Consider the following 27,459-nt stretch of genomic DNA (forward strand, 5'->3'; position numbering starts at 1 on the left):
ATAGGCGCCTCTTATTAGCACAGCACCCATTTCGCGCCTCTTTTTACCCTTTGGCCAAAATAAACCCATAAACCCACACTAAAAGGCAATTGACAGTTAACTCTCAGTTAACTAAGTTGTTGGGCCAGATGTTAATTAAGTACTGTATGGTTGGGGGCTGACATATTGGGCCACCGAATGACACACATGAGAATTACTGGAGCTTCATCCCCGAGTGCTAGTCCAGAATCCCCTTGGGGCTAGAATTCCCTCTTCATTTTCGGCGGTTTTCTTGGCGGTACAGCTCGTTTTCGGCAGAAAACCAGCCACCAAAAATTTCCACTTCACTTTTTTTTTTAAAAAGAGAGTTCCGCTGGCATTTTCAAAATATCGCTAGGGAGCGGACCGCTGACGTACACTGCCGAAAAAATGCTACCGTCCAAGTTTGGGCTCAGCGGTGACCCGTAGGTAAGATCAAACAAACTGCCCACGAAAAGCAGCCGGAGCTGGGCGGTAGATAAGTAGCCCTGCAAAGAAAGGTAAGTTAAAGGTTTTTTTTATCATTCTTTTAAAATTCTTTTACAGCGATTAAGTTAAAAAGGGTCTTGAGAATGTAAGATTTTTTTACTTTATGTTTCTTGGAAAAAATATTTTGTGTTTTCCCCCCTCCCTAGGCCCAACAGCAGCCTTGGTCTAAATTTGAGTAATTACCGCCCATTTTGGTTAAGAACTGCCCAATTTGCCCAGGATCACGTTTAACCTCCAAGAATCTACGTGTCAGATCCATTTTCTCACCGGGCGGTATTTTTTCCCTTTTTTATGCAATTTTTCGCCGGGGGACAAGGGAGAGAAACTTCTACTGGGACCCTATCACCGTATCCCTGCCCCCCCCCCAACCACGGACTGGCAATTTGCAATATTCAGTCTCTGGGGGAGTGTGGGCACCCTAGATGACTTCTACTGGCACTGGCACCCACTACTCTCACGGTTATTATGGGACCTCGACGACCCTGAGAACTATAGGAGGTTCAGGATCGGAATTTCTGGCAGATGCATCACAGCACTTAGACTGAGATATGCCCCTGGCGAATTTTCAGCCTCATTCACGTTATTTTAACCTGCTCTTACCGATGCCACAGTATTGAACTATGGTTATTATGATCACTGCTGCTCAGCTTCTAATCTTCCATCAACTACTAAATAATAGTCTCTTTCCTTGTCTTCCTTTTAAAATGCTGTATCAACGAGCAATCATGGATCATCTTTCTGAATTTATCTCCATCTTTCAAAACTGTTGACCTTCATTTCATTTTAAAATAGATTAATTAAAATGACCCATAATTAATAGTCCCCCTTTCCCCTTGTCTGACACACAAGTCTGAACTCCATAATTTTCCTGGAAAGAATATCAGCCCATCTTCTTAGGCGATCCCTCATATCGAGGATGACTTGCTTCCACACCAAAAAGGGATAGATGAGTTCACAGGTGTTTCAATGAAGGACCTGACATTCCAGGTCCAGAACTACATATTGAGGAGTGGAAGATGCCTGTGCGTGGATTTTTATTAACGTGTGGTGGCTGTTGCACACCAGCCACCACACAGGCTTAACAGAGCTAGGTCTTGGTCCAGTGGCAAGGATTAACTAAGACGACTGGAGACCAGCTCTGCTGTACGGACCTAGTGCGCGCACATAATCAGCCCATAACCTTATAGCGTAACTACTAAACAGGCAACTTACTTTTTATTCTGTTTGTTCTTTGGTTACAACATGCTGATGCATGTTATATGCATAGTATATAGTGCACATGGTAGACTATACTATTGCACATGGTATGTTGTAGCAGTGAGTGAGCTTTACAGTATGGCTTGGATTCTGATGACCCTATTGAGGAGACTGTTTCCAGAGAGTAGCGACAATTCAGATTCTCTCTTACCCAAGGTATTGAGGCTATTTATAATGGTACGTGCTAGATAATGTTGACCATGACAAGTTATTTCACTGTATCCAGAACAATAGGTTCTGATGGGGGTAAATACAAAACTAATTTGCAGAAATAATATTTCAGTGAGCGAGCGATGGAATAGGCTCCCGAGGGAGATAGTGCAAGCAGTTAGGATTGATTCATTCTAATGTAAATTGATTAGATTTCTTTCAGAAAATAACATTTTGGGATACAGTGCACGAGTACTTTAAGACATTGCATATTCTTAAGCCTACCGTCCTTGGCCAGTATGGCATATATGTGCCTTCAGTACAATACCAATGTGGTTGACTCTGATCTGCCCTCTGAAGTGGCCTAGCCCACGACAAAGAATAAGAATAAAGAATAAGAATAAAACCAGACGAATCATTCGTTTGCAACCTAGGCACTGAATTAGGACACGCCAAAGGCACACCCAGCCGAGTTAACCCTGAAAAGTCCTCCTCACTAACACCTGCTCATTGATGTTCAGTTTGGGCTCTGCTAGGACCATTTAGCTCCAGACCTCATTACAGCCTTGCTCTAAATATGGACACAACAGCTGAATTCCAGAAGTGAGCGGAGAGTGAATGCCCTTGACATCAAGAGAGCATTCAACCGAGTTCGACACCACATAGCCCTAGTAAAACTGGGGAAAACTCATCAATGGCTGAAGTCATACTTGACACAAATGACTATGGTTGTGATTGTTGGAGGCCAATTATCTCGGCCCAGGACATCGCTGCAGGAGTTCCTCAGGGCAACGTCCTAGGCACAACTATCTTCAGCTACTTCATTCTGCCCTCCATTGGAGGCAGGATATTCTGTGGTGAGTGGGTTCACCTCCTGACTCCCTAAAGCCTCTCCACCACTGACAAGGTACAAGTCAGGAGTGTGATGGAACATTCTCTACCTGCCTGGATGGGTGCAAATGAAATAACAATCAAAAAGCTTGACACCATCTAGGACAAAGCAGTCCGATTGATCGATATTCCATTTACCAGCTTAAACATCCACTCCCTCCAGCGGCCTACCTTGGCCGCAGTGTGTATTATTTACAGGATGCAGCAAGTAGCTAAGGATTCTTTGACAGCATCTCCCAAACCCATGACCTCCAATACCAAGATGGTCAAGTGCAACAAATGCCTGAGAACACCGACACCATCAAATCACACATCATCCTGACTTGGCCATATATTGCGGTTCCTTCATTGCCGCTACGTCAAAATCCTGGAACCCACTACTTAACAGCAGTATATTCACCATGTGGATTGCAGTGGTTCAAGAATTTCACTGACTTTATTCAAAATATTGAGGCTAAAATTATAAGCCCTGAAAATCTATGGTCCAGTGACACCAGCAATTATGTCAGGATCGCACCCACTGGTGACCTCCATTGCTGACCGTGTCAAAGTATGAGGGGTCAGGAGTAAGTCCCTTAATTTGGAGACCATTGGCAGGTGCCCACACATCTAGAGTGCCCGCCTTGAACAGCAGGCTGCAAATTGTCCCATGGGCCCCCAGGTCACGGCAGGGGAAATATTAGGGCCCTCCCATTTAACTTCTTGATAGACCCTCCAGTGGCCCTTCGTTGGTAAGGGGGTACTATAATTTTTGTTGAAACTTGCCTCCTTTTCAGGGGTGCAGGCCTCAATCCTTGTCTGAATCCCCGGGTGGGCCTCCCAACCGCCAATGGCATAGTCAATACGCCTGGCATACCTGTGCCGACCTTAAGTCAGGTCCCTTTGAGGGCTGAGGTTGCGAGAACTCTCCTGAGAGGGAGTCCCCAGATCTGTCATGCTTCCTCCCATGACGATGGCCATACTTGGGGCAGACAGAGATGACCCCAAAAGACCGTCACGGATACCGTGGCAATTGACCAGGACCAGGCATATCCAGGTCCCACCTAATATTCGGTCCTTCCAGCCAAAGTTACACCGGGAGTACGCCAGAAAGACCACGTTTGCAAGCCCGTAGTTTTTAAAGAAAAATGGGAACACGCAAAACCATCATTGTTTTAACCGCACAACAGTTAGCTGAAATGTTTACACTTGTGATGTTATGTTTACAAACAGTGCACTAATTAATTAGATTTTAGCACCGTACTCACTCATTCAATAACTTTTACATGGTACCTACCTTGCTGCTTGGTATTATTCAGGTAGAACCACGGTACAGGATTTGCTGGCTTAATTTCTATATCATCATTGAGAATGGATGGTAAACTACAAGACGAGTCATCGCTTTCAATAGACTGGTTTTCAATTGCTTTTGAAAGGATTTTCTTCAACAATGCTGTTGCCTGATTAACAATTAAAATGAACAAAGGAAAATGTTTCATACTCGTACAGCAATTAGTAAAATGTAAATATTTCGACTTCAATTAATAAACCACATTTATTTATTTACAGAATACGTATTAAGGATTTCTAACGTCTTCAATTTTAAGTGAATTCTTTAAAAAAAACATTTAGTGCACCATCATTTCTCCCGCAGTATGTTTTTAAATTAAGAATTACTTTTAAATGATTCGACAATTAATCTCTGAGCCCCACTTCCTTCCACTCTGTTTCTAGATTATGATAGTAAGACTATCCTGTCTTCATGCTAAATATGCTGGTTAGGAATTGGGGTCAAGTTGAAAATACTGGACGTAGATAGACAGAGTTCAGTTAATCTACCAACATTCATAATGTATTGATTAACCATAAAAACATATACATATTTATACTTTTACTTATTGTACGTTATTTGGTAGGTTAAAGAATATAGCCCCTTTAAAAAATTTTATAACAGAAAAAATAATCTGCTTTGATAGACTACTGTTATTGTATCTTCTTCTTCTTAGGCAGTCCCTCGGAGTCAAGGATGACTTGCTTCCACACTAGCATGAGTTCTAAGGTGGCTGATGAGTCCAAGTTATTGTATAGCTGTAATTGATTTAATTCAATTTTTCCAGTTATCTGACTGAGCTGGTCGATATCAGTTTTGTCAACTTACAGAATATTACATTTTAAATAACTAATAATTACTTAAAGAATATTGCGCAACTATCCATAATGCCACAACTGTTCTACGTAAGATGTAAGCAATTAACCAATGACATGCGCTTTTGTGAATTACTAATACAGGGCCCAGGTTTCCGCCCCCTGTAAAAACGGGACTTTTTAGAATAAAAAGGGCGCCGAAAAGTTACCTTCTAATTCTCCAAGCTCCTCAGGACGTCTTCGGCCTCGACATAGCGCAGCACAAGAGGTGGGGGGCGGAGCCAGGTCCCGACGCTGAAAACAGTGCCGGGACCTCTGCACATGCATGCTAGAGTGTGCGCGCATGTGCAGTAGCTCCTCGCAGCCCGAATCTCTGCGACGCTGCATGGGAGGGGAACGAAGCACGCCGCCCCTAGTCCTGGCCGAATGGGCTCCCCGGGCATTGAAGATGTGCTTAAATAGTTATCGGGACTCGGGCTTCCTAGAAACACCCACACCGATTATCGCTGGGATGATGATCAGTAATAGGGCAGAAAACTCGCACACAACTCCTATTGACAGATGCAGCTTGCCCCATTTAACAAGACTATGTTCTGGCTGTGAGAAAACACACCAGGTAAGTGACTGATACAGACTCGTGACTGAAAAGCTCAGATGTGGGACCTGCCCGATATTGATGACTCTGAGCTGGACTCGGGATCCACGTCTTTGAACATTCTCTGACAACCACAGATTTCGGCAAAGTAAGGAGATGACACTTCAAGACCGCATCCGCGGGGAGCGTGCCTAGACTGGGGGAGAAACACCCTGCTTTTATTCCGGACTGGTTGGAATTCTAAAAATGGAATCTTGCAACCTGAAAGCACCAAATTAATAAACACTTAAATTAATAAGTGTCTAGATCCAAAATACGCCAATTCCAGTGTGTGCTCCAGTCGGCAAGGTAGCACTTATAATTTTTATTACTTGATTTAATGTTCATTTATTGTTATTTAAAAATTATGATGGCTTCTATACATCTTTATGGTTAAAAGTGAAGTGTTTGATGCTTTGTAAAATCCCCTAACTTCCCTTCCCCCACCCCCCATCTCTTATTCCCTACGCCTGGATTTCTAAGTGTAGGCAAGGTTTTTCTGAGCGTACAAAAATCTACACTTACTCCATTCTAAGTTAGTTTGGAGTAAGTTTTCGCTGCCTAAACTTGCAAAACAGGCATAAGTGGCTGGTAACGCCCCCTTTTGAAAAAAAACTGTTCTAAAATGAAACTATTCAAACTAACTAGAATTGGAGCAAACTAAATGCCGAGAATTGCAATTTCTAAGATACTCCATACTAAACTAGTTGCTCCAAAAAAAATAGGAGCAACTCGATCCGAAACTTGAGCCCAATGTGTGCAGTTCTTATAGTACTAGTACCAGTAGCAAATCCCATTTATTCATCACTTAGGTTGATGTGAAATATCCATGTTGAGCAGAAAGCATAAAAATAACAAATATTCACAGAATAAAATTCATTGTTATACATGTAATTCTTTTTACACAGCATATTTTTGAGAACAAAATACAATACTAATCGTACCTTTTTGGAGTTATTGCTACTTTCTGCAACCAATAAAGGTCCAAATATTGCTGCTGTCTCATCTGGGGTCAGCACCTTATGCTCCAACATAGAAAGAACATGCGAGTACCAGTGGTCCCACAGTGCGGCAGAATCAGCAGGCAAATCTAACAATCTGTAGTAATAGAGAAGAGTCAAAGTATTGAAATTCTGAAAATCTAACAAAGAAAATATATCACTCCACTACTGGCGGTGAGCAGGAAGGCAAAAAGAAAACCAGTTCCAACATGAGACAGATTGTTGGGTAGAATATAGTTAACAGATGGTTATGGTCACAGAAACTCAGGAATAAGCATACATGAAGGGAGGCAAATCTATGATAAGATGTATATATACATGAAAGTCAGAAGCATTCGTGCTAAGATGCCAGAACTGGAGGCTTCGTGACAGTAGGGAATTATGGTTTAGTGGGAATATCAAAAACATGGTAAAATCCAGAAGATGGAAATTAATATAATATTCAGAGATAAAAATGTGCACAGAAAACGAGTGGACAGAAAAGAAAGTGGTTGAGTCCTATTTGTCAGAGGCAATTAGGGGATAAATGAAGTTGATCGTGTAGGAGAGGGCAAGCTATAAAATGAACTAAACTGGTTAGACATCTCAAATACAAAGAATCCAAGCTGACACTAAGGCTACAGGTCAGCATGAGGAGGAGGACAACTTGCTCAAGGTAGAGATGAGAGCATGTGATAACAGGAAAGTAGTTATTTTAATGGGTGACTTCATTCAACCAAATATAAACTGGGAAAACCCAAGTGGTTTAGAGTCAGAGATAATAAATGTAATGTATGACAGCTTCATGACCCGCTACATCAGGAAAACTACAAGAAGCAGTGCTAATTTTGATCTGGTATTTGTGAATGACCCAAACAATGTACAGGAAATGGAAGTCATACCACTGCAGAGGCAAGCACGGAATAATCAACTTTAACGGGATCTAGAATCAGAAATTCCAAAGTTCAGGTGCTAGATTTAGAACTTTGAAAGTGCTAAAAACAAAAAAAATGAGGGAATAGCCAAAGCAAATGAACTGAACAGGTTGTTCAACTATATTTCAGTAGCAGGCAAATGAAACACCTTCAAAGAAATAATGTTGAGCAAGCAGGATCAGCACATGCCCAGGATCAGCAAGTTCAGATTAAACAAGCATGACCATCAATGATGAACAAATTAAGTGAAATAAAGTGGTAAAATTACACCTACAAATCTTGCAAGAAGAAAGGTGAAGTGATTCACTGGGATGAATATAGGAATAGGAACATGCGAAAGATTGTTTAAAGAATGACCAGGGAAAGAAAAAGAGCCCTAAAATAAAGCATAGCGTTAGTAGCAAATCACAAGAGTAAAACATTATTTCAATACTGCAACAACAAAAGGGCAGTCAGAGACGCCATGACCATAAAACATTGAGAACAGACTTGAAACTGAGAATGAACACAAAATAATAAATATTCTGAATGGCTACTTCCTCCAAGTATTCACAAGTGTAGACATAAGCAACATGCCCTCCTAACGATAGCGTAGGTAAAAGCAATGAGTTTAAGATAAATAAGATGGCAGTTCTAGACAAGATAAAAAGTTCAAAGTATCTAAATCCCCAGGGACAGTGCTGAGAAAGATTTGGAAGGACATTTGTGAGGCATTGACAATCACTATAACCTAGGAAGGTACCAGTGGACTGAGAACAGACTAATGTGATGCCCACATACAAAAAGGGTGACAAAACAGACAGAGACAACTACAGACCCGTGTAAAATAATGGAATTGATTATCAAGTGCAACTTTGAGGATTATTAGTACAATATTAATCTATTAAACAACAGTCAACGTGGATTCAGAAGGGAAAGATCTTGCCTCACCAACCTCCTCGACTTGTTTGAGGAAGACACAACTGAAGTGGACAATATAAAGGCCAACGACAAGACTTCCAAGGGACATTTGAAAAGTTTCACACAAAAGGCGATTGATCAAACTCAAAACTGTGAGCATTTATGGTAAATCTTGCAAATAGATTAAGAAATTGGCTGAAGGATAGAAAACAATGGGTACTTGTTAAAGGGGTTATGTCTAAATGGGGGTGAAGTATTGAGTGGAGTACTCCAGCAATCTGTATTGGAACCATGCACCAGCACGAGTGGTTAAGGATGCCGAATTACCACTCTTGTTTCCCACAAGGGAAGCTTACAATCTCAGCTGTAACATTAAAAGTTAATTTAATAACTGCTTAAGCAAAACAGGAGCATTCGCTTAAATACATGCATACTGATATTAAATTTTTTTTTTAAAGAAACAATAGAACTGATTTGCTTTAGATTAACATATAGCCTAAGCTCCTTTTTAAAATCTTTGGCTAACTTTAGGAATTTACCCATTATTGCTTCCATCGACTGCTTCCCAGCCTTTGTTCAAAATCTCTTCAGACAACAGGCAACCATTTGAAGTACTCTGTGACAATCCTTTGAGCTGGTGAAGAACAACTGCTCCACAGGCCTCAAGATTTTCTATGTTCACACTGCCTTTCCTGTTACATATACTGCAAAAGAAGTTTAAAATTAAACAACACTGAAAATTCAGAAATTTATCAACAAAACTGACAAACGACCAAGAAATTAATGCAGAAAATGTCCGTAACTAAGAATTCTGAGGCAAAAGTTGAAAGATTTTTTTTTTCCAAATATAATTCCTGCACCAGAAAAATCTACATATAATGCAACTTAGGTGCAAATTACCAATGGAATATAATTTAACTGCTGAAACACCTTTCACATTAGCAAAATAGTAAAGTGCAGAGAACTTTAGATCAAGTTATATTTTTTCTAACAATAACTAACACCAAGCTTCTGTAACCAAGTTTACTTTTGTTAAGTTAAATAGTAGAATCGCTCTAAAATCTTTAAAACATTGTGCATATTAGCATTCTTCATTCATCCAGGCAGTAAGGGAGCTATTTTAACATCGCCCCACCCACCTCCCCCACCAACCTGGCAGTTGAAATGGAGTGGCAGTCTTACCCACTGCTCCGAACCTGCCGATTACAATTTTAATATGCAGATGCCAAGGACATCCACATGAAGCTGGCGGGATCCTTGGCTAAATATGTAGATGGAGACCTGATGATGTTATCAGCCTGGAGTCCATCCTGCTGAATGGCAATGAGGCCTGGCCATTAAAATCGTCTGGGCCTCCTCCCTACACTCCTGGATGGACAGGCCATTTGCTAAGCCGTGTTCCCGCCCAGTAGTTAAAATCAAGCCCAAGATCTTTGGTAGCACCACCATAAATTAACCAAATTGCCTTCTGACAAGTAGTCCCAAAATTCTGCTTATAGAGCTTGGCCTTGAAATTTTGTGGTCGTTCAAGAGCGCTCTCACTGTAATTTCAGTGGGAGACTGCCAGAATGGTTGCAAACTCGACCGGGACGCACATATACCAGGTCCCTGCACTGTGGCGGTGATCAGGATTGGCTCGTGCAGATACAGCCTCCCTTGCCCGTAAAAGGTCATTCATCTAAGAGAGTAAAGTCAGGAGTGGGGACCCCCTAAAGAGGGTTGACAGCTCTGTTTGAATGCATTCCTGGAGGTTTTATCACATGACCTCCTGCCTCTAACTCTCGCTATTGGTCGCCCAACACATGCATCTTCGCAGTGCCCTGCCTTCCTACGCCAATTGGAAAGCAAAAAGACTCTTCAATACCCAAATGGATGGTTCTTGACTTGTCAGTCAAACAGTCTTTTTTCCCATCTCCAATATTTTTATAACTAATTCAAAGAAAAGTTTCAAAACACAATTTTTTTTAATGCCCAATGATTTTTCTAAAGGGTTGCTTGCAGCAGCGTCCTGAATATTAATCTTCAATTCCTGGAGACTCCTGCACAATCATGAAGGGTTAGCAACATTACCACCAAGTGAGAGTTTCCATGCCCTGGCTCTCAGTCACGTCCCAGTGTAGGATCAGCAAGACCAGGCATACCTCGCTGTAATGTATATGCTTCAAGGGTTCTTTGCTTAAGAATTCATAGCAACACATTGTTATTAAGAACGAGTTGGTTTATTAGCAAAAGGTTTAACAATCACACTTCACATTACCAGCTCATCCACCAGGCTCACAACCTGCCTCATTGTGGATCCCCAAACCCAACTGGCTGGGGTTTTATTGCATCTTGTGAACATCACGTCATTGTCTAAGCCACTCCCAACTCAATAGCTCTACAACTATTTTCATCATAACTTTCAACAGCTCTACAACTATTACAAACCTGTGAGCATACTCACAGGTGCATTCATTACACTCGCCAACAGGATGGTTGTATGGCTCACAAGACTAGACCACAGTTATTGAGGGGTCAAATTATAAATATATTACAAGCAGCTCCTTGACATGGGGCTATTGTGGGAGCTTCTGGCAGTGCTGTGGCCCGGCAAGCTTCAGCCAGTGTTTTCAGCCTCTTTGGCAAAGTTGGGGCAGTGTACTCTCCAGCACTGTTCTTAAACCGCTATAGGCACATTGCCTCAGAACCTTCCCCCTGACCCAGCAAACTTTGGAGGGGTTGGCAGCAGAGGGACGTGTAATATTTATGCCAAATGCACCCCTCCTATCGCAGGTCTTCAAGGCATTTATCTTTTACAGGTATGAACTGCAATACAGGTTGAGTGTCTGAAATCTGGAGTTCTAAAATTCGGAATGTTCTGAAATCTGGACAACGTGCTGATCCGTGGAGGGGTCGTCCGCAATCCGGAAAATGTTCCGAAATCCAGACATTTTTTTAAATGGCGATAGCGGTATTTTTTCGCCAAAGATACCACTAACTACTCTGCTATTTTTTTAAAGGCACAGCAGTAAAAATCTGCGATCCTCGCCAACTTTAGTCCGAGGCCGATTACCACTGCGAGTTGGGCCTAGGGAGGGGGGAAACACAAAAAAAATTCCAAAAAACAAAAATAAAAACTCTCAAAATATTCACAAAACCTACTAAATCGCAGAAAAAGAATTAATAAAAACTTTAACTTACCTTTTTTTTTTGCGGGTGTGCAACGCCGACCCTGCCAAACATGGACCTGCAGCACCGCTGCCACCACTGCCTCCGGACCCACCGACCCCCCGCCTCAGCTGCACCCTCCCCCCCTCCGCCGACCTTCCGCCAATCCTCCCTCCACCACCCCAGACCGTCCGCCGCCCCGGACCTTCCGCCGACCAGGCGTCCCCCGCCTTCTGCCACAGCACCTTTACCTCGGCTCAGGTGCTTCCGGATTCAGGATGTTGGAAAGACGTTCCAAACTCCGGAAATACCCGAAATCCGGAATGGCATCGGTCCTGAGGTTTCCAGATTTCAGACGCTCTACTTGTACTAATGTTTTTTTCACATCACAATGCAGGAGTTGAAAAACTTACAGAGCCAACCAGAGCAAGGGAAACAGTCACTTCGTTAGAAGGTATGAAAGTTAAAGTAGTTCTGATCAATAAAGATTTATGTTAATATTAAAAATATTCTAACTTTGTTCACTTCAGATTTCTGTTTTTTTTGTATTACTGAACAACTTAATAAAAAGATTAACAAAAATGCATTCAAATAATGCACAGGCATGCCATTAACATTCCCCTCAGTGCAAATAGAGGTCAGTGCAAAGATTCATTACTCTGTAAACACAAAGGGTTGTGAATTTAGAATGCAAAAGTTTAATGTTTGTGTATTTCAGCTCATACCAAAAAAATGAAGTCTGATTAATTATCTGCTTGTAGTTAATTCAGAACCATTGTCCTCTACACAACGGTTGACAAAACCTTGTTGTATTCCTGATGAAATGTTCTGAATGTGAAAACTTCTACAAAATTCCACACAAAAATATTCCCAGCTCCAGTTAAAATGTATACAATTTTAATGTTATGACTTTAAAAAAACAGAAAGGAAAAGACAACAAGCATTTACCCTAGCGAGCACTGCACTTTGCAGGCATCAAAAAGGAGATTGGAAAGAAAGAACTATTTTTAGCAGATCTATAATCACCTTGTGATTTCCTTCAGTTTTTCATTACTTATTGCAGTCGTCTGATACAGCTCCGAATAAGCACCCATTGTTACCCCCACAGCAACTTCTATTGTCTGAAGTAAGTGAAAAAATCCTTCAAGTGAAAGGCACCCTCTGCAGATAATAATGGGGGAAAAAAAATCATGTTCATGATTATATTTATTCATTTTATTTAATCATACATTGATACAGAGTAGTAAAAAGATAAACTGGCATCTTAAAAAATAAGCACTTAACCTTAAACCTTCCTTCAAATGAGGACAACTGCATTTTTGTTAAAATGCACAATAGGGCACCACTTACATTTTATGTAAGAGAGAGCTAAGTACATTATCTGAGAAATCAGGCATCTCTTTATTTACAACTGGTTATAAATCATAACGTTTGTGACTGCTAGTCTGAAAGGTAACACAATGGCAACTGAGGCTTTCAGTTTTTAATGTTTTTATTTTTATTTTCATCTTTTAGTTATCCATCTTTCACAAAAAACAGAGGCACATGATCTACTCCCATATTTCTGCCAATGTCGCTCCGAAATGGACTGCCAGGGGAAATTCTATTTTCCCTTTCAGTTTCTAGGTAAGCACCTGTTCTACCTCTCCCTTCAACTACTCAACTTAAAAAAAGGAAGCCACTTAGCCCATCATGCCTGTGCTAGATCTCTGAACGAGTTGTCCACCTCGACCCATTTACATGCCCATTTCCTGTACCCCTTAAAATTTGTATTTTTCAAACATTCATCCATTTCCCTTTTAAAAGCATTATAGATTCTGCTTTCACCACTGTTTTTGGTAGGATATTCCGTGTACTAGAAACCCTCAGCTTTAATTTTTAAAAAGTCCTCGTCTTTCCTTTTGCTCCTTTGGAGACTCAATTGAAGATAGACAAGTTCAAGTGACAGCTGTCCTAAACTTGAACCTTTGGCTTTCTCAATCTTAAATTCTATCATTTGCAGACCTGCAATGTCTGTACAATTTACTAATGGATATTTGTTTTTATTCATCAAGCACATTCATCTTCTGATCCCAAAAATATTTCTACAATGCTTAGATTTCTTTCCCTAAGTTCTGATTATTTCATTTATAATTTTAGTACTTCTGCGACAAAATAAATGTACAAAGTTAAGAGAATGACTAGTTTATTGAAAAAGCACTGAGCAATGTTTTTGGTTTCACACATTTCTGTTGTTCTGTGTTAGGCCATTCAGCAGCAGAAGTTGATGGCTTTGTTTTTTTTTCAAAATATAAGTTTACGGTACAAAACACAAATGCATTTTGAATCCTGTGAAGTACATTTAGTACTCAAAGTGTGCACTTATCTAACTTTAGCAATAATGAATTAATGACAGCTGAGTATAAGCAACTGTGGGTTTTTTTCGCAGGTGGGTTACATAGGTCATCTACAAAATTATTTTAAGCGACATTGAAACTAATACCTCTATACTCTTATGAAGTACCAGACACATTTTATACCGTGTGTGGTGCTAGAAATAGGAGAATATAAACTGCTTTTCCACATTCATGAGGTCACAGTCATTCAGCTGCAGTATTAGAATTACTTTCCTGCAACTAAACTACACCCTTCTCACTCAAGTATCCAGCCGGCAATAATAAATGGACACACTTCAGCCCCAAATAAAGCTTAATGTAGCAGTGAATAATGAAGATATTACTGCCATGGTTTAATACAACAGTGTTCCAGCTGTACTATTCAGAATTATATGGAAACAAACCATACTTTCTGGCCCGCTGTTCAGAATTTGAGAAGCAGGTATGGATCCTTAAAATAATTGCATTTTGCATTCAAGTCATATCAAGAATGGAGTTAAACATCTCATAACAGGAATGTTAACAATCTCCAATGTAACAAATATTAACATTTTTAAAGTATAAGTAAGTTATAAAATATTTTAATGTGTTATGTATACTTGATTGATTGAAACAATATTATATGCTAATCGGCAATCACTTGCAATTCTATCATTTGCCACTTTGTTACTGCAGCCTAATCAATGATCTCAGAAATATTTATCATATCAAACAGATAATCTTCTATACGCGTAAGCTGTGCATAAAGAAAAAGAGAATTTACACTAGATTTAAAAGTCCTTTCCTGTGCAAGAATCCAAAACTAAACACAAAGGCATTCAATGACAATTTTCCAAAGTTTAGAGTGTGGTGACAGGTACAAAAACTGGACTTTTTGTGAAGGAACGGCTACAAAGATGAAAAATGTATTTTATTTATCTATGCAGGTTCACACAAACATTATTGCAACTGCCAGTGCCTTCTTCACCTCCTTTCTATCGGGATCATTTGAATACTTGTTCACTAACTGATGCATCATAATTTAGTCGTATACACATATATTCCAAAAATGGAACATTTGTATTGCGTTTTAAAGGTGTTGCATAAAAGTAAGTACGTCACGAGAGCTAGTATGGTGAATTAAAATGCACGTTTGTAACTATTTTCTTTTCATTGTCTTTGCCTCGCTCGAATAAAAGCCAAGTGCAAAGACTGCTTTCTTAGCGTAGAAATTCTGGAACAGACGACCCTGGGTTGGAACAGTGTTCAATGGGACATTTGCCCGAAAAAGACTACTGCGGCCCATCTGGCCAGTCCCAGAGTTAGCTGACTGTAGCCAATATAAAAGAACGACTATAATGTGAAGATAATTCATACATAATATACATGCTTCACATCAATTAATATTATGGTACTGATGAGAATATGAGATCACTAATTCCATGCGACAGATTGTGTGCTTTTTCCAGTTGAACAAATTTTCAGATGCCTGTGATCAGATCACTGTACCCAGGAATAAAGGTTGTGGAATGGCTACATGAGCACCAGAGCTCATTCAGTATTTGGTCCTCATTATTGAGACATAAAAAAAACATGTTTTTGAAAAACTTAAAAAACAAAGTTGTATTTTTTAATGTCCGCAAAAATGGTAAACATAGATTTACTTATTAACATACAGTAAATGTATAGTTTGGCATCAAAACACTGTCTGAATGTTGGGCCCCACTATTTTGTTACATATGTCCTTCATAGACTGGCACTACTAAATCTGCAGTATGCTGCAACAAACTGGGGAACGAACATGCCAACCTCACAAACTAGTAAAAGCTGACCAAGAGTTTCAAAAAAACTGACACAGCCCAAAACAAGCTCACAACTCAAAAACAGCCCTGAATAAAAAAAAACCTTTGACATATGAAAGCAAGAAATTACACCAAAAATGCAGTGGGCTAGTAACAAACTGTGGGCATACCCAACATTCCTTCACTTTTGAGTACAGAAAAACCTGAATGGGGATACAAATTTTGAAGCCACAAAGTGCATTTTCTGGGGTGCCCGTGGGTGTGCTCCAACCTCCCCAACAATATTCTGATTTTTGACACTTTATTTGGTGCCTTTTCCAAGACCTCAAAACCTATAATGAATATGGTTCATTGCTATTTTTTCACCTAATAAGGATCTTTTAATTAATTCTGTTGAAAACTATTTTCTAGTTGCCATTTTTGAGAATTAATAATTGTCCTTTTATTTTAAAACTTATTTTCCCTAGTAGCAAGAGATAATCTATTACTAAGAGAAAAAAAAGTGAAATCTTAAAAAAAAAATAACCGAATTGCAAACAAAGGATTCTTATGGACCAATGGATCGTTCCTAGGCAGCAAATTTGGAATTGTATCAGTTCTTTCAAATGTTGCATCCACCACAAAATCTGGTGCATTTCTTGACAGGGGGCCCAGGAATATCCTCCCCTGGTAAATTCAGAATTTTCAAATTACAAATGATACATCCTGGCTAACGTTTAAGATTTTTATACTTTACATTTGGATTTTCAACAATCAACCAGGTTCAGCTCACTCAAAGCACAGCTCCCAATATCCCCAAACGCTGTTCCAAGCTTCCCTCCTCCACTCCAAAGCGTGCTGCCAATCTCTTTAAGCCCCTCCCCCATGGAGCTCCTGGCTTCTGCTAACATAGAAACATAGAAAATAGGTGCAAGAGCAGGCCATTCAGCCCTTCTAGCCTGCACCGCCATTCAATGAGTTCATGGCTGAACATGAAACTTCAGTACCCCCTTCCTGCTTTCACGCCATACCCCTTGATCCCCCGAGTAGTAAGGACTTCATCGAACTCCCTTTTGAATATATTTAGTGAATTGGCCTCAACTACTTTCTGTGGTAGAGAATTCCACAGGTTCACCACTCTCTGGGTGAAGAAGTTTCTCCTTATCTCGGTCCTAAATGGCTTACCCCTTATCCTTAGACTGTGACCCCTGGTTCTGGACTTCCCCAACATTGGGAACATTCTTCCTGCATCCAACCTGTCCAAACCCGTCAGAATTTTAAGCGTTTCTATGAGGTCCCCTCTCACTCTTCTGAACTCCAGTGAATACAAGCCTAGTTAATCCAGTCTTTCTTGATAGGTCAGTCCCACCATCCCGGGAATCAGTCTGGTGAATCTTCGCTGCACTCCCTCAATAGCAAGAATGTCCTTCCTCAAGTTAGGAGACCAAAACTGTACACAATACTCCAGGTGTGGCCTCACCAAGGCCCTGTACAACTGTAGCAACACCTCCCTGCCCCTGTACTCAAATCCCCTCGCTATGAAGGCCAACATGCCATTTGCTTTCTTAACCGCCTGCTGTACCTGCATGCCAACCTTCAATGACTGATGTACCATGACACCCAGGTCTCGTTGCACCTTCCCTTTTCCTAATCTGTCACCATTCAGATAATAGTCTGTCTCTCTGTTTTTATCACCAAAGTGGATAACCTCACATTTATCCACATTATACTTCATCTGCCACGCATTTGCCCACTCACCTAACCTATCCAAGTCACTCTGCAGCCTCATAGCATCCTCCTCGCAGCTCACACTGCCACCCAACTTAGTGTCATCCGCAAATTTGGAGATACTACATTTAATCCCCTCGTCTAAATCATTAATGTACAGTGTAAACAACTGGGGCCCCAGCACAGAACCCTGCGGTACCCCACTAGTCACTGCCTGCCATTCCGAAAAGTACCCATTTACTCCTACTCTTTGCTTCCTGTCTGACAACCAGTTCTCAATCCACGTCAGCACACTACCCCCAATCCCATGTGCTTTAACTTTGCACATTAATCTCCTGTGTGGGACCTTGTCGAAAGCCTTCTGAAAGTCTAAATATACCACATCAACTGGTACTCCTTTGTCCACTTTATTGGAAACATCCTCAAAAAATTCCAGAAGATTTGTCAAGCATGATCTCCCTTTCACATATCCATGCTGACTTGGACCTATCATGTCACCATTTTCCAAATGCGCTGCTATGACATCCTTAATAATTGATTCCATCATTTTACCCACTACTGAGGTCAGGCTGACCGGTCTATAATTCCCTGTTTTCTCTCTCCCTCCTTTTTTAAAAAGTGGGGTTACATTGGCTACCCTCCACTCCATAGGAACTGATCCAGAGTCAATGGAATGTTGGAAAATGACTGTCAATGCATCCGCTATTTCCAAGGCCACCTCCTTAAGTACTCTGGGATGCAGTCCATCAGGCCCTGGGGATTTATCGGCCTTCAATCCCATCAATTTCCCCAACACAATTTCCCGACTAATAAAGATTTCCCTCAGTTCCTCCTCCTTACTAGACCCTCTGACCACTTTTATATCCGGAAGGTTGTTTGTGTCCTCCTTAGTGAATACTGAACCAAAGTACTTGTTCAATTGGTCTGCCATTTCTTTGTTCCCCGTTATGACTTCCCCTGATTCTGACTGCAGGGGACCTACGTTTGTCTTTACTAACCTTTTTCTCTTTACATACCTATAGAAACTTTTGCAATCCGCCTTAATGTTCCCTGCAAGCTTCTTCTCGTACTCCATTTTCCCTGCCCTAATCAAACCCTTTGTCCTCCTCTGCTGAGTTCTAAATTTCTCCCAGTCCCCAGGTTCGCTGCTATTTCTGGCCAATTTGTATGCCATTTCCTTGGCTTTAATACTATCCCTGATTTCCCTAGATAGCCACGGTTGAGCCACCTTCCCTTTTTTATTTTTACGCCAGACAGGAATGTACAATTGTTGTAATTCATCCATGCGGTCTCTAAATGTCTGCCATTGCCCATCCATAGTCAACCCCTTAAGTATCATTAGCCAATCTATCTTAGCCAATTCATGCCTCATACCTTCAAAGTTACCCTTCTTTAAGTTCTGGACCATGGTCTCTGAATTAACTGTTTCATTCTCCATCCTAATGCACAATTCCACCATATTATGGTCACTCTTCCCCAAGGGGCCTCGCACAATGAGATTGCTAATTAATCCTCTCTCATTACACAACACCCAGTCTAAGATGGCCTCCCCCCTAGTTGGTTCCTCGACATATTGGTCTAGAAAACCATCCCTTATGCACTCCAGGAAATCCTCCTCCACCGTATTGCTTCCAGTTTGGCTGGGCCAATCTATGTGCATATTAAAGTCACCCATTATAACTGCTGCACCTTTATTGCATGCACTCCTAATTTCCTGTTTGATGCCCTCCCCAACATCACTACTACTGTTTGGAGGTCTGTACACAACTCCCACTAACGATTTTTGCCCTTTAGTGTTCTGCAGCTCTACCCATATAGATTCCACATCATCCAAGCTAATGTCTTTCCTAACTATTGCATTAATCTCCTCTTTAACCAGCAATGCTACCCCACCTCCTTTTCCTTTTATTCTATCCTTCCTGAATGTTGAATACCCCTGGATGTTGAGTTCCCAGCCCTGATCATCCTGGAGCCACGTCTCCGTAATCCCAATCACATCATATTTGTTAACATCTATTTGCACAGTTAATTCATCCACCTTATTGCGGATACTCCTTGCATTAAGACACAAAGCCTTCAGGCTTGCTTTTTTAACACCCTTTGTCCTTTTAGAATTTTGCTATACAGTGGCCCTTTTTGTTCTTTGCTTTGGGTTTCTCTGCCCTCCACTTTTCCTCATCTCCTTTCTGTCTTTTGCTTTTGCCTCATTTTTGTCTCCCTCTGTCTCCTAACAAATGATGCTGCTGACTGCTACCTCACTCCCATTCTCCCTCGTCCCCATGTGCTGCTGCTGGCTTTTCCCACCCACCCTCTCCCCATCGCAAGTGCTTCTACTGCTGGCCTTTCCCTTTCTCCCCTACAAGTACTCATGGCTTCTCTCTCCCCCTCCAATTTGCTGGCTAGCTTCTTCCCCTCCTTCCCAGATGCTGCTGACTTCTGTCTTTCACCTTCCCCAGTAATGTTCCTCCTGGCTCCTGTTGCTCTTCAATTCCCACTGCTGCTGTTGCCGTTAGCTTCTGTTTGCCCTTTCCCCTAGTTCTTGCATCCTCTCCACCGCCAAGTCTGCCGCTTCCCTCTAGTGCTTTGCTCCAAAGCTCCTACTGTGATAAATGCTGCTGTACACCGGACAGGAGTTCCTGCCCAGTGTACAGTGCTGTTAATCTTAGCAGGAGATCAAGCATATAGGAATAAGGAGTGGCCATTGGAGGAGGGGCCTGGTCCATGCTGATACTGATTTGCAAATGCACACATGCCCCCAAAACATGACTGCCTGGATTAAACACAGGTGGTCGGCATGTATGAAAGATCCTCCATTTTTCACTTTGTTTCGCAAAAATGCACATTATAAATATATGTGTCTATATATCCCTTTATATTGAGGAAGGTACAGTGATGCCAGTTCCTTGCCTGTAAAGTACATGTTTAGAAATCATGCTCCACTTTAATTGAACAATAATGTCTGCATAAGTACAGCTGTGATATTGAAGATATTTACTTGGGTAATTTTCAATTGCCTGACCATTTCCCAAACATAAAAGATTCAATAAGGAAGTCATAAGTACTGAAGTCACATTTGTCTTTATGAAGCTTTTCTTAAAAGTGTAAGTACCCATGAGATAAATTGACAGCATTCAGTATTCCATATCCGTAATTGTTTAGAAGAAATTATGGCATTAAAAACTGTTATTAAATGGTCCGTTTTATGATTATCATGTCTGGTATGCATAATACATGGTCACTGCTATTTTCATACATATGGTACTTGCGTTCATTTTTAAACATGTTGTAGTAAAAGGTCCAATTATGGCTAAAAAAAATAAATGACTATACCCAGAATGTTCCAGCAAAGTTTAATGTATTCTTTTTAGCACTAAATATCTAGTATGCTAAATCATCCTAATATATCTCAGACTACTTCACTCATTCATCTTTAAAAGCATATCCTTCCCCACCCTGGTAAAATCTGGGTGGTCCACACTGGAGGCAATTGTGTGTAACAAATGAAACAGCAGCATGAAAACAGAATGGCAACAAGAGCAAGAAAAAAGAGAACCAATATAAAGAAAAAACAGAATTTATGACAATCTGTAATGGGCTGAGGGTTAGAGGTCAGGAAACAAGGGATCCTTCTCTTCATCAGGTTGCTTCCTGGTAACATCCTGATTAAGCTGACAGCTTGAATTATATCTGTTACATTCTGCAGTAGACAATCCATCTGTGCTAAGTCCTCTTCAATGCTGCTGAAGAAGCTTGGGCAAAAGCTTGGTCTTTCTTCCTTAACCATGGGCCTCAAAACAGTCATCTCTTTTCTATACTCTTTATTTGTCAGCGCTCTTCAAAGAGACCTTTAACAAAATGAATGTGTGTGTGCATCAAGCCTGCAGTATTGTTAGTCTCTCAAATGGAGCTGGGACTACACCCCTGGTCTGTCTCTATCTCTCAGATTTAGTTTAATTGTTGGATTGTCATCAAATTATTTCTGGTCCTTGGCATCAAGCCTAACCCTGGCTCCGTTACACAAAAAAACATGCTGGAGATTGAACCTTTCAAGTGATATATTTAGATTCTGTTGCCATGGTGCACTAGGGTCTGAAGCCTTACAGAACCATTTGACAGACTACAATGAAGCAGCTTGAAGCAAGTAATTGTGAGGAAAACGGAGAATATTAGGGCTGCTTTAATTTTACTTTTACAATCATCGATGTCTAACGAAAGATATTTAGCATATCATTTACACAGGACTGGAGGTGACATGATTAACTTCCATACATTTTGGCGTTAACCCTCCCTACCTTTAAAGGAACGAGCTGACTTGCAATGTTTCCTTCTTAGAACAATATTACAAAGAACTTATGTAGAATTACAGTGGAATCCCTTCATTTTATATGTAGTGCAGTAAAGCAGTTAAATTATTACCAACCTAATTTAAATAACTCAAGAATGGCTATATCAGTAAATGAGGAAAATTTGGACTTATGAAAGATTTGTTTATATCTGATTTGCATGTCATTGGATTTGTGTGTGTGTTTTTTTTAATCATTTAAATAACTAAATTTAAAACATGGTAGCTAAAAAACTATTTTGACCTCTTAAGATTTGTTTATATCAGGAATTTGTTTATATCAGGAATTTGTTTATATCAGATTTATAAGTCACTGGAGTTGACTTCACTGTCACATATTAAGTCTGTGTGTATTTTTATAATTTTTTAACATGTTTGGTATCCCGCAATTTTTTTCCATATTTTTTTCCCCACATATATTTTTTCCCGAATTCTGTTGAAGCACAACAGCAGCAAACTATTTTTTACATAGGATTACATAGAATATACAGCACAGAAACAAGCCATTCAGCCCAACTAGTCCATGCCGGTGTTTATGCTCCAATCGAGCCCTCCTCCCGTCTTTCCTCATCTAAATCTATCTGCATACCCTCTATTCCCTTCTCCCTTCATATGCTTATCTAGCCTGCCCTTGAATGCATCTATACTATTCGCTTCAACTACTCCCTGTTGTAGCGAGTTCCACATTCTCGCCACTCTTTGGGTAAATAATTTTTGAATATTTGATCTGTTTAAGCTACTGTACCTCAATTTTCGTAAATCAACATTGGCTTTGCTGAGTTCGATCTGTGGAATGGGCAGGAGGGGAAAATCAGAGGGAATGACACAAGGGAGCAAGAGAAGCGGGTGTTGGGTGGGGGGGGGGGGGGGGGTAAGGACATTTCAAGCATTTTTGCCTTCTGAAAATGTTTCTCCCAAGGTGAAGTTCACCCTTCTGTACCTGTACAACTTAGGGGAATGCATATTACAGCTCAACAAAGTATGACTGCATCAGTTCAAAGCTAGCTTCTGCAAACCTGGACTGCAATTGTGTATACAATGGTTACTATGTGCTATGTCATGCATCATACGCCTGATCTTCCACATGCAAGGCTCTTGAGTTTCAGAGGAAAATGGGCTACCGAATGTGTGCTTTGAATATAATCTGACCACACAATATTCAAGCTGTCTACTTGCCAAAATGTTCTACTTATCCCTGTAGACAGGCATAGACAATTTGTTAGCACCAGTTGTTAGCCTGAGACTGGCAAAGCCCTGAAATTCCTGCGCTTCTGCTCTGTGGCGCAAGTTCGGCAAAGTGAAACCCCCAGTCTGCCCATTACTGAAGATGCAGACCCTGCCCAAGATTGAGAACATTGCGGCATTTGCTAGACCATGGCATGTCTGCAAGGACACTTCAGTGACACCTGCTCAAAAACATCAATCGAATGTTGAAAAGACACCACGCCAATCCAACAGTGAAGGGGAGGGATGGAAAGGGCTCACTTAGTCTTCTGTTCCTTGCAATGGGCCTCTTGGGGAAAGCAATCTTGATACCTTCATAAGGCCCTGAATAGGACTCATGCCAGCTTGCAGCTGTGTGAACTTCCAAGTTCTTATAAGACTGTAATGGGAGGAATTTCCTGGGTTAATTGGAAAACTAGCCCAGACACTTCCCCTTGATTTAGGAGGAGCATGGCAGAAGATTTGTCCATTGCCCGCAGTGACCCCCCCCACCCCCACCACCAAAGTTCAACTCATAAAAGCATGACTAAGTCAGGCAGTTTTTAATTAATCTTTTTCCAGCTAAGTAACCCATAAAATGCTCAATATAAATGTTCATTTTGAATAATGTAAAAAACAGGAGTATTGTAAATAAGGAAAGTTACAGCCGGGAACTAGAAGTGATAAATCTCTCCTGGGACTGACCATAATCCGCTGATGACTTTTCCAGTCAGCCTCACTTTACAGATATTTATTACATTTCACTGCTATGCAGCACATATCCTTTGCATATTCTGGATTGTACCTAATTGAGAACTGCAGGGTGTTTCCTATTTTCAAAAAAAGTGACACCCTGACCATTTTTGCAAATACAAAGAATCTCCCCAAAGATTTAGTGGATAAATGCTCCAAATGGTGAGGTGCCAAACCATTCAGGCCACAAGGCCTTAGTTTTGGCCCCTGCTCTATTTCTGAATTAGCTGATTTTAGTCACAGTAGCAATAGGAGTACTACAATTTTGGAGTAGGAAAGGGAAGATTTGAATTAAAAAATACTCAGCCAGGTTTTACATTCCTGATCACTTTCTAATAACTTATGTTGAAAGATGTGTGCATGAATATCAAGTGAAGCTAGTGGCTAGTTCCATCTTTACCAGATGTTCATATTTACACTTTCATTATGTTACTTTTATCATGCTAATCTCTGCAAGACCTAATGCTAAAGCAAAAAGATAAATGCGATGACCAACGATCATGTTGGAGAATCAGCAAAAAATGTTATGCCAATTAAATGTGCCAGTTAGTTCATGTCCACAACCCAGCAATAAGCACCTACAAATAAATTAGTTATGTTTCTTTTAGAAACATAGAAACATAGAAAATAGGTGGAGTAGGCCATTCGGCCCTTCGAGCCTGCACCACCATTCAATGAGTTCATGGTTGAACATGTAACCTCAGTACCCCATTCCTACTTTCTCGCCATACCCCCCGATCCCCCCAGTAGCAAGGACCACATCTAACTCCCCCCCCACCGAACACATCCAGTGAATTGGCCTCAACAACTTTCTTCGTCAGCGAATTCCACAGGTTCACCACTCTCTGGGTGAAGAAGCTTCTCCTCATCTCGGTCCCAAATGGCCCACCCCCCATCCCCAGACTGTGACCCCTGGTTCTGGACCTCCCCAACATTAATAAGAACATAAGAACAGAAGAACATAAGAATTAGGAACAGGAGTAGGCCATCTAGCCCCTCGAGCCTGCTCCGCCACTCAACAAGATCACGGCTGATCTGGCTGTGGACTCAGCTCCACTTACCCGCCCACTCCCCATAACCCTTAATTCCCTTATTGGTTAAAAATCTATCTATCTGTGATTTGAATATATTCAATGAGCTAGCCTCAACTGCTTCCTTGGGCAGAGAATTCCACAAATTCACAACCCTCTGGGAGAAGAAATTCCTTCTCAACTCGGTTTTAAATTGGTTCCCCCATATTTTGAGGCTGTGCCCCCTAGTTCTAGTCTCCCCGACCAGTGGAAACAACCTCTCTGCCTCTATCTTGTCTATCCCTTTCATTATTTTAAATGTTTCTATAAGATCACCCCTCATCCTTCTGAACTCCAACGAGTAAAGAGCCAGTCTACTCAATCTATCATCATAAGGTAACCCCCTCATCTCCGGAATCAGCCGAGTGAATCGTCTCTGTACCCCCTCCAAAGCTAGTATATCCTTCCTTAAGTAAGGTGACCAAAACTGCACGCAGTACTCCAGGTGCGGCCTCACCAATACCCTATACAGTTGCAGCAGGACCTCCCTGCTTTTGTACTCCATCCCTCTCGCAATGAAGGCCAACATTCCATTCGCCTTCCTGATTACCTGCTGCACCTGCAAACTAACCTTTTGGGATTCATGCACAAGGACCCCCAGGTCCCTCTGCACTGCAGCATGTTGTAATTTCTCCCCATTCAAATAATATTCCCTTTTACTGTTTTTTTTCCCAAGGTGGATGACCTCACATTTTCCGACATTGTATTCCATCTGCCAAACCTTAGCCCATTCACTTAACCTATCTAAATCTATTTGCAGCCTCTCTGTGTCCTCTACACAACCCGATTTCCCACTAATCTTTGTGTCATCTGCAAATTCTGTCACACTACACTCTGTCCCCTCTTCCAGGTCATCTATGTATATTGTAAACAGTTGTGGTCCCAGCACCGATCCCTGTGGCACACCACTAACCACCGATTTCCAACCCGAAAAGGATCCATTTATCCCGACTCTCTGCATTCTGTTAGCCAGCCAATTCTCGATCCATGCTAATACATTTCCTCTGACTCCGTGTACCTTTATCTTCTGCAGTAACCTTTTGTGTGGCACCTTATTGAATGCCTTTTGGAAATCTAAATACACCACATCCATCGGTACACCTCTATCCACCAGGCTCGTTATATCCTCAAAGAATTCCAGTAAATTAGTTAAACATGATTTCCCCTTCATGAATCCATGTTGCGTCTGCTTGACTGCACTATTCCTATCTAGATGTTCCGCTATTTCTTCCTTAATGATAGCTTCAAGCATTTTCCCCACTACAGATGTTAAACTAACCAGCCTATAGTTACCTGCCTTTTGTCTGCCCCCTTTTTTAAACAGAGGCGTTACATTAGCTGCTTTCCAATCCGATGGCACCTCCCCAGAGTCCAGAGAATTTTGGTCGATTATAACGAATGCATCTGCTATAACTTCCGCCATCTCTTTTAATACCCTTTCATCAGGACCAGGGGACTTGTCTACCTTGAGTCCCATTAGCCTGTCCAGCACTACTCCCCTAGTGATAGTGAGTGTCTCAAGGTCCTCCCTTCCCACATTCCCGTGACCAGCAAATTTTGGCATGGTTTTTGTGTCTTCCACTGTGAAGACCGAAGCAAAATAATTGTTTAAGGTCTCAGCCATTTCCACATTTCCCATTATTAAATCCCCTTTCTCATCTTCTAAGGGACCAACATTTACTTTAGTCACTCTTTTCCGTTTTATATATCGGTAAAAGCTTTAATATCAGTTTTTATGTTTTGCGCAAGTTTACTTTCGTAATCTATCTTCCCCTTCTTTATTGCTTTCTTAGTCATTCTTTGCTGTTGTTTAAAATTTTCCCAATCTTCTAGTTTCCCACTAACCTTGGCCACCTTATACGCATTGGTTTTTAATTTGATACTCTCCTTTATTTCCTTGGTTATCCATGGCTGGTTATCCCTTCTCTTACCGCCCTTCTTTTTCACTGGAATATATTTTTGTTGAGCACGATGAAAGATCTCCTTAAAAGTCCTCCATTGTTCCTCAATTGTGCCACCATTTAGTCTGTGTTCCCAGTCTACTTTAGCCAACTCTGACCTCATCCCACTGTAGTCCCCTTTGTTTAAGCATAGTACGCTCGTTTGAGACACTATTTCCTCACCCTCAATCTGTATTACAAATTCAACCATACTGTGATCACTCATTCCGAGAGGATATTTTACGAGGAGATCGTTTATTATTCCTGTCTCATTACACAGGACCAGATCTAAGATGGCTTGCTCTCTTGTAGGTTCTGTAACATACAGTTCTAAGAAACAATCCCGTATGCATTCTATGAATTCCTCCTCAAGGCTACCCTGTGCGATTTGATTTGACCAATCGATATGTAGGTTAAAATCCCCCATGATTACTGCTGTTCCTTTTTCACATGCCTCCATTATTCCCTTGATTATTGTCCACCCCACCATGAAGTTATTATTTGGGGACCGACAAACTACGCCCACCAGTGACTTTTTTCCCTTACTATCTCTAATCTCCACCCACAATGATTCAACATTTTGTTCATTAGAGCCAATACCGTCTCTCACAGCTGCCCTGATCTCATCCTTTATTAACAGAACTACCCCACCTCCTTTCCCTTCTTGTCTATCTTTCCAAATTGTCAGATACCCCTGTAGCTTTAATTCCCAGTCTTGGCCACCCTGCAACCACGTTTCTGTAATGGCCACCAAATTATACCC

The 27,459-nt window shown here is 41.1% G+C and overlaps 1 protein-coding gene across 3 annotated transcripts in view; it reads right to left on the reverse strand.

Moving 5' to 3' along the window:
* kiz (kizuna centrosomal protein) overlaps positions 1-27,459 on the reverse strand; it is a 279,562-nt gene that overhangs the window by 93,274 nt on the left and 158,829 nt on the right. For all 3 annotated transcript variants that reach the window (XM_070889889.1, XM_070889891.1, XM_070889890.1), the window contains 4 exons: positions 12,552-12,686; positions 8,918-9,082; positions 6,508-6,661; positions 4,082-4,244 (listed from right to left, as the gene is read on the reverse strand). In XM_070889889.1, coding sequence (XP_070745990.1) covers positions 4,082-4,244; positions 6,508-6,661; positions 8,918-9,082; positions 12,552-12,686 — 617 coding nt within the window. The remainder of the gene's footprint in view (positions 1-4,081; positions 4,245-6,507; positions 6,662-8,917; positions 9,083-12,551; positions 12,687-27,459) is intronic.

The sequence above is a fragment of the Pristiophorus japonicus genome, chromosome 9 (genome assembly GCF_044704955.1).
Source record: "Pristiophorus japonicus isolate sPriJap1 chromosome 9, sPriJap1.hap1, whole genome shotgun sequence".
Taxonomy (NCBI): Eukaryota; Metazoa; Chordata; class Chondrichthyes; family Pristiophoridae; genus Pristiophorus; species Pristiophorus japonicus.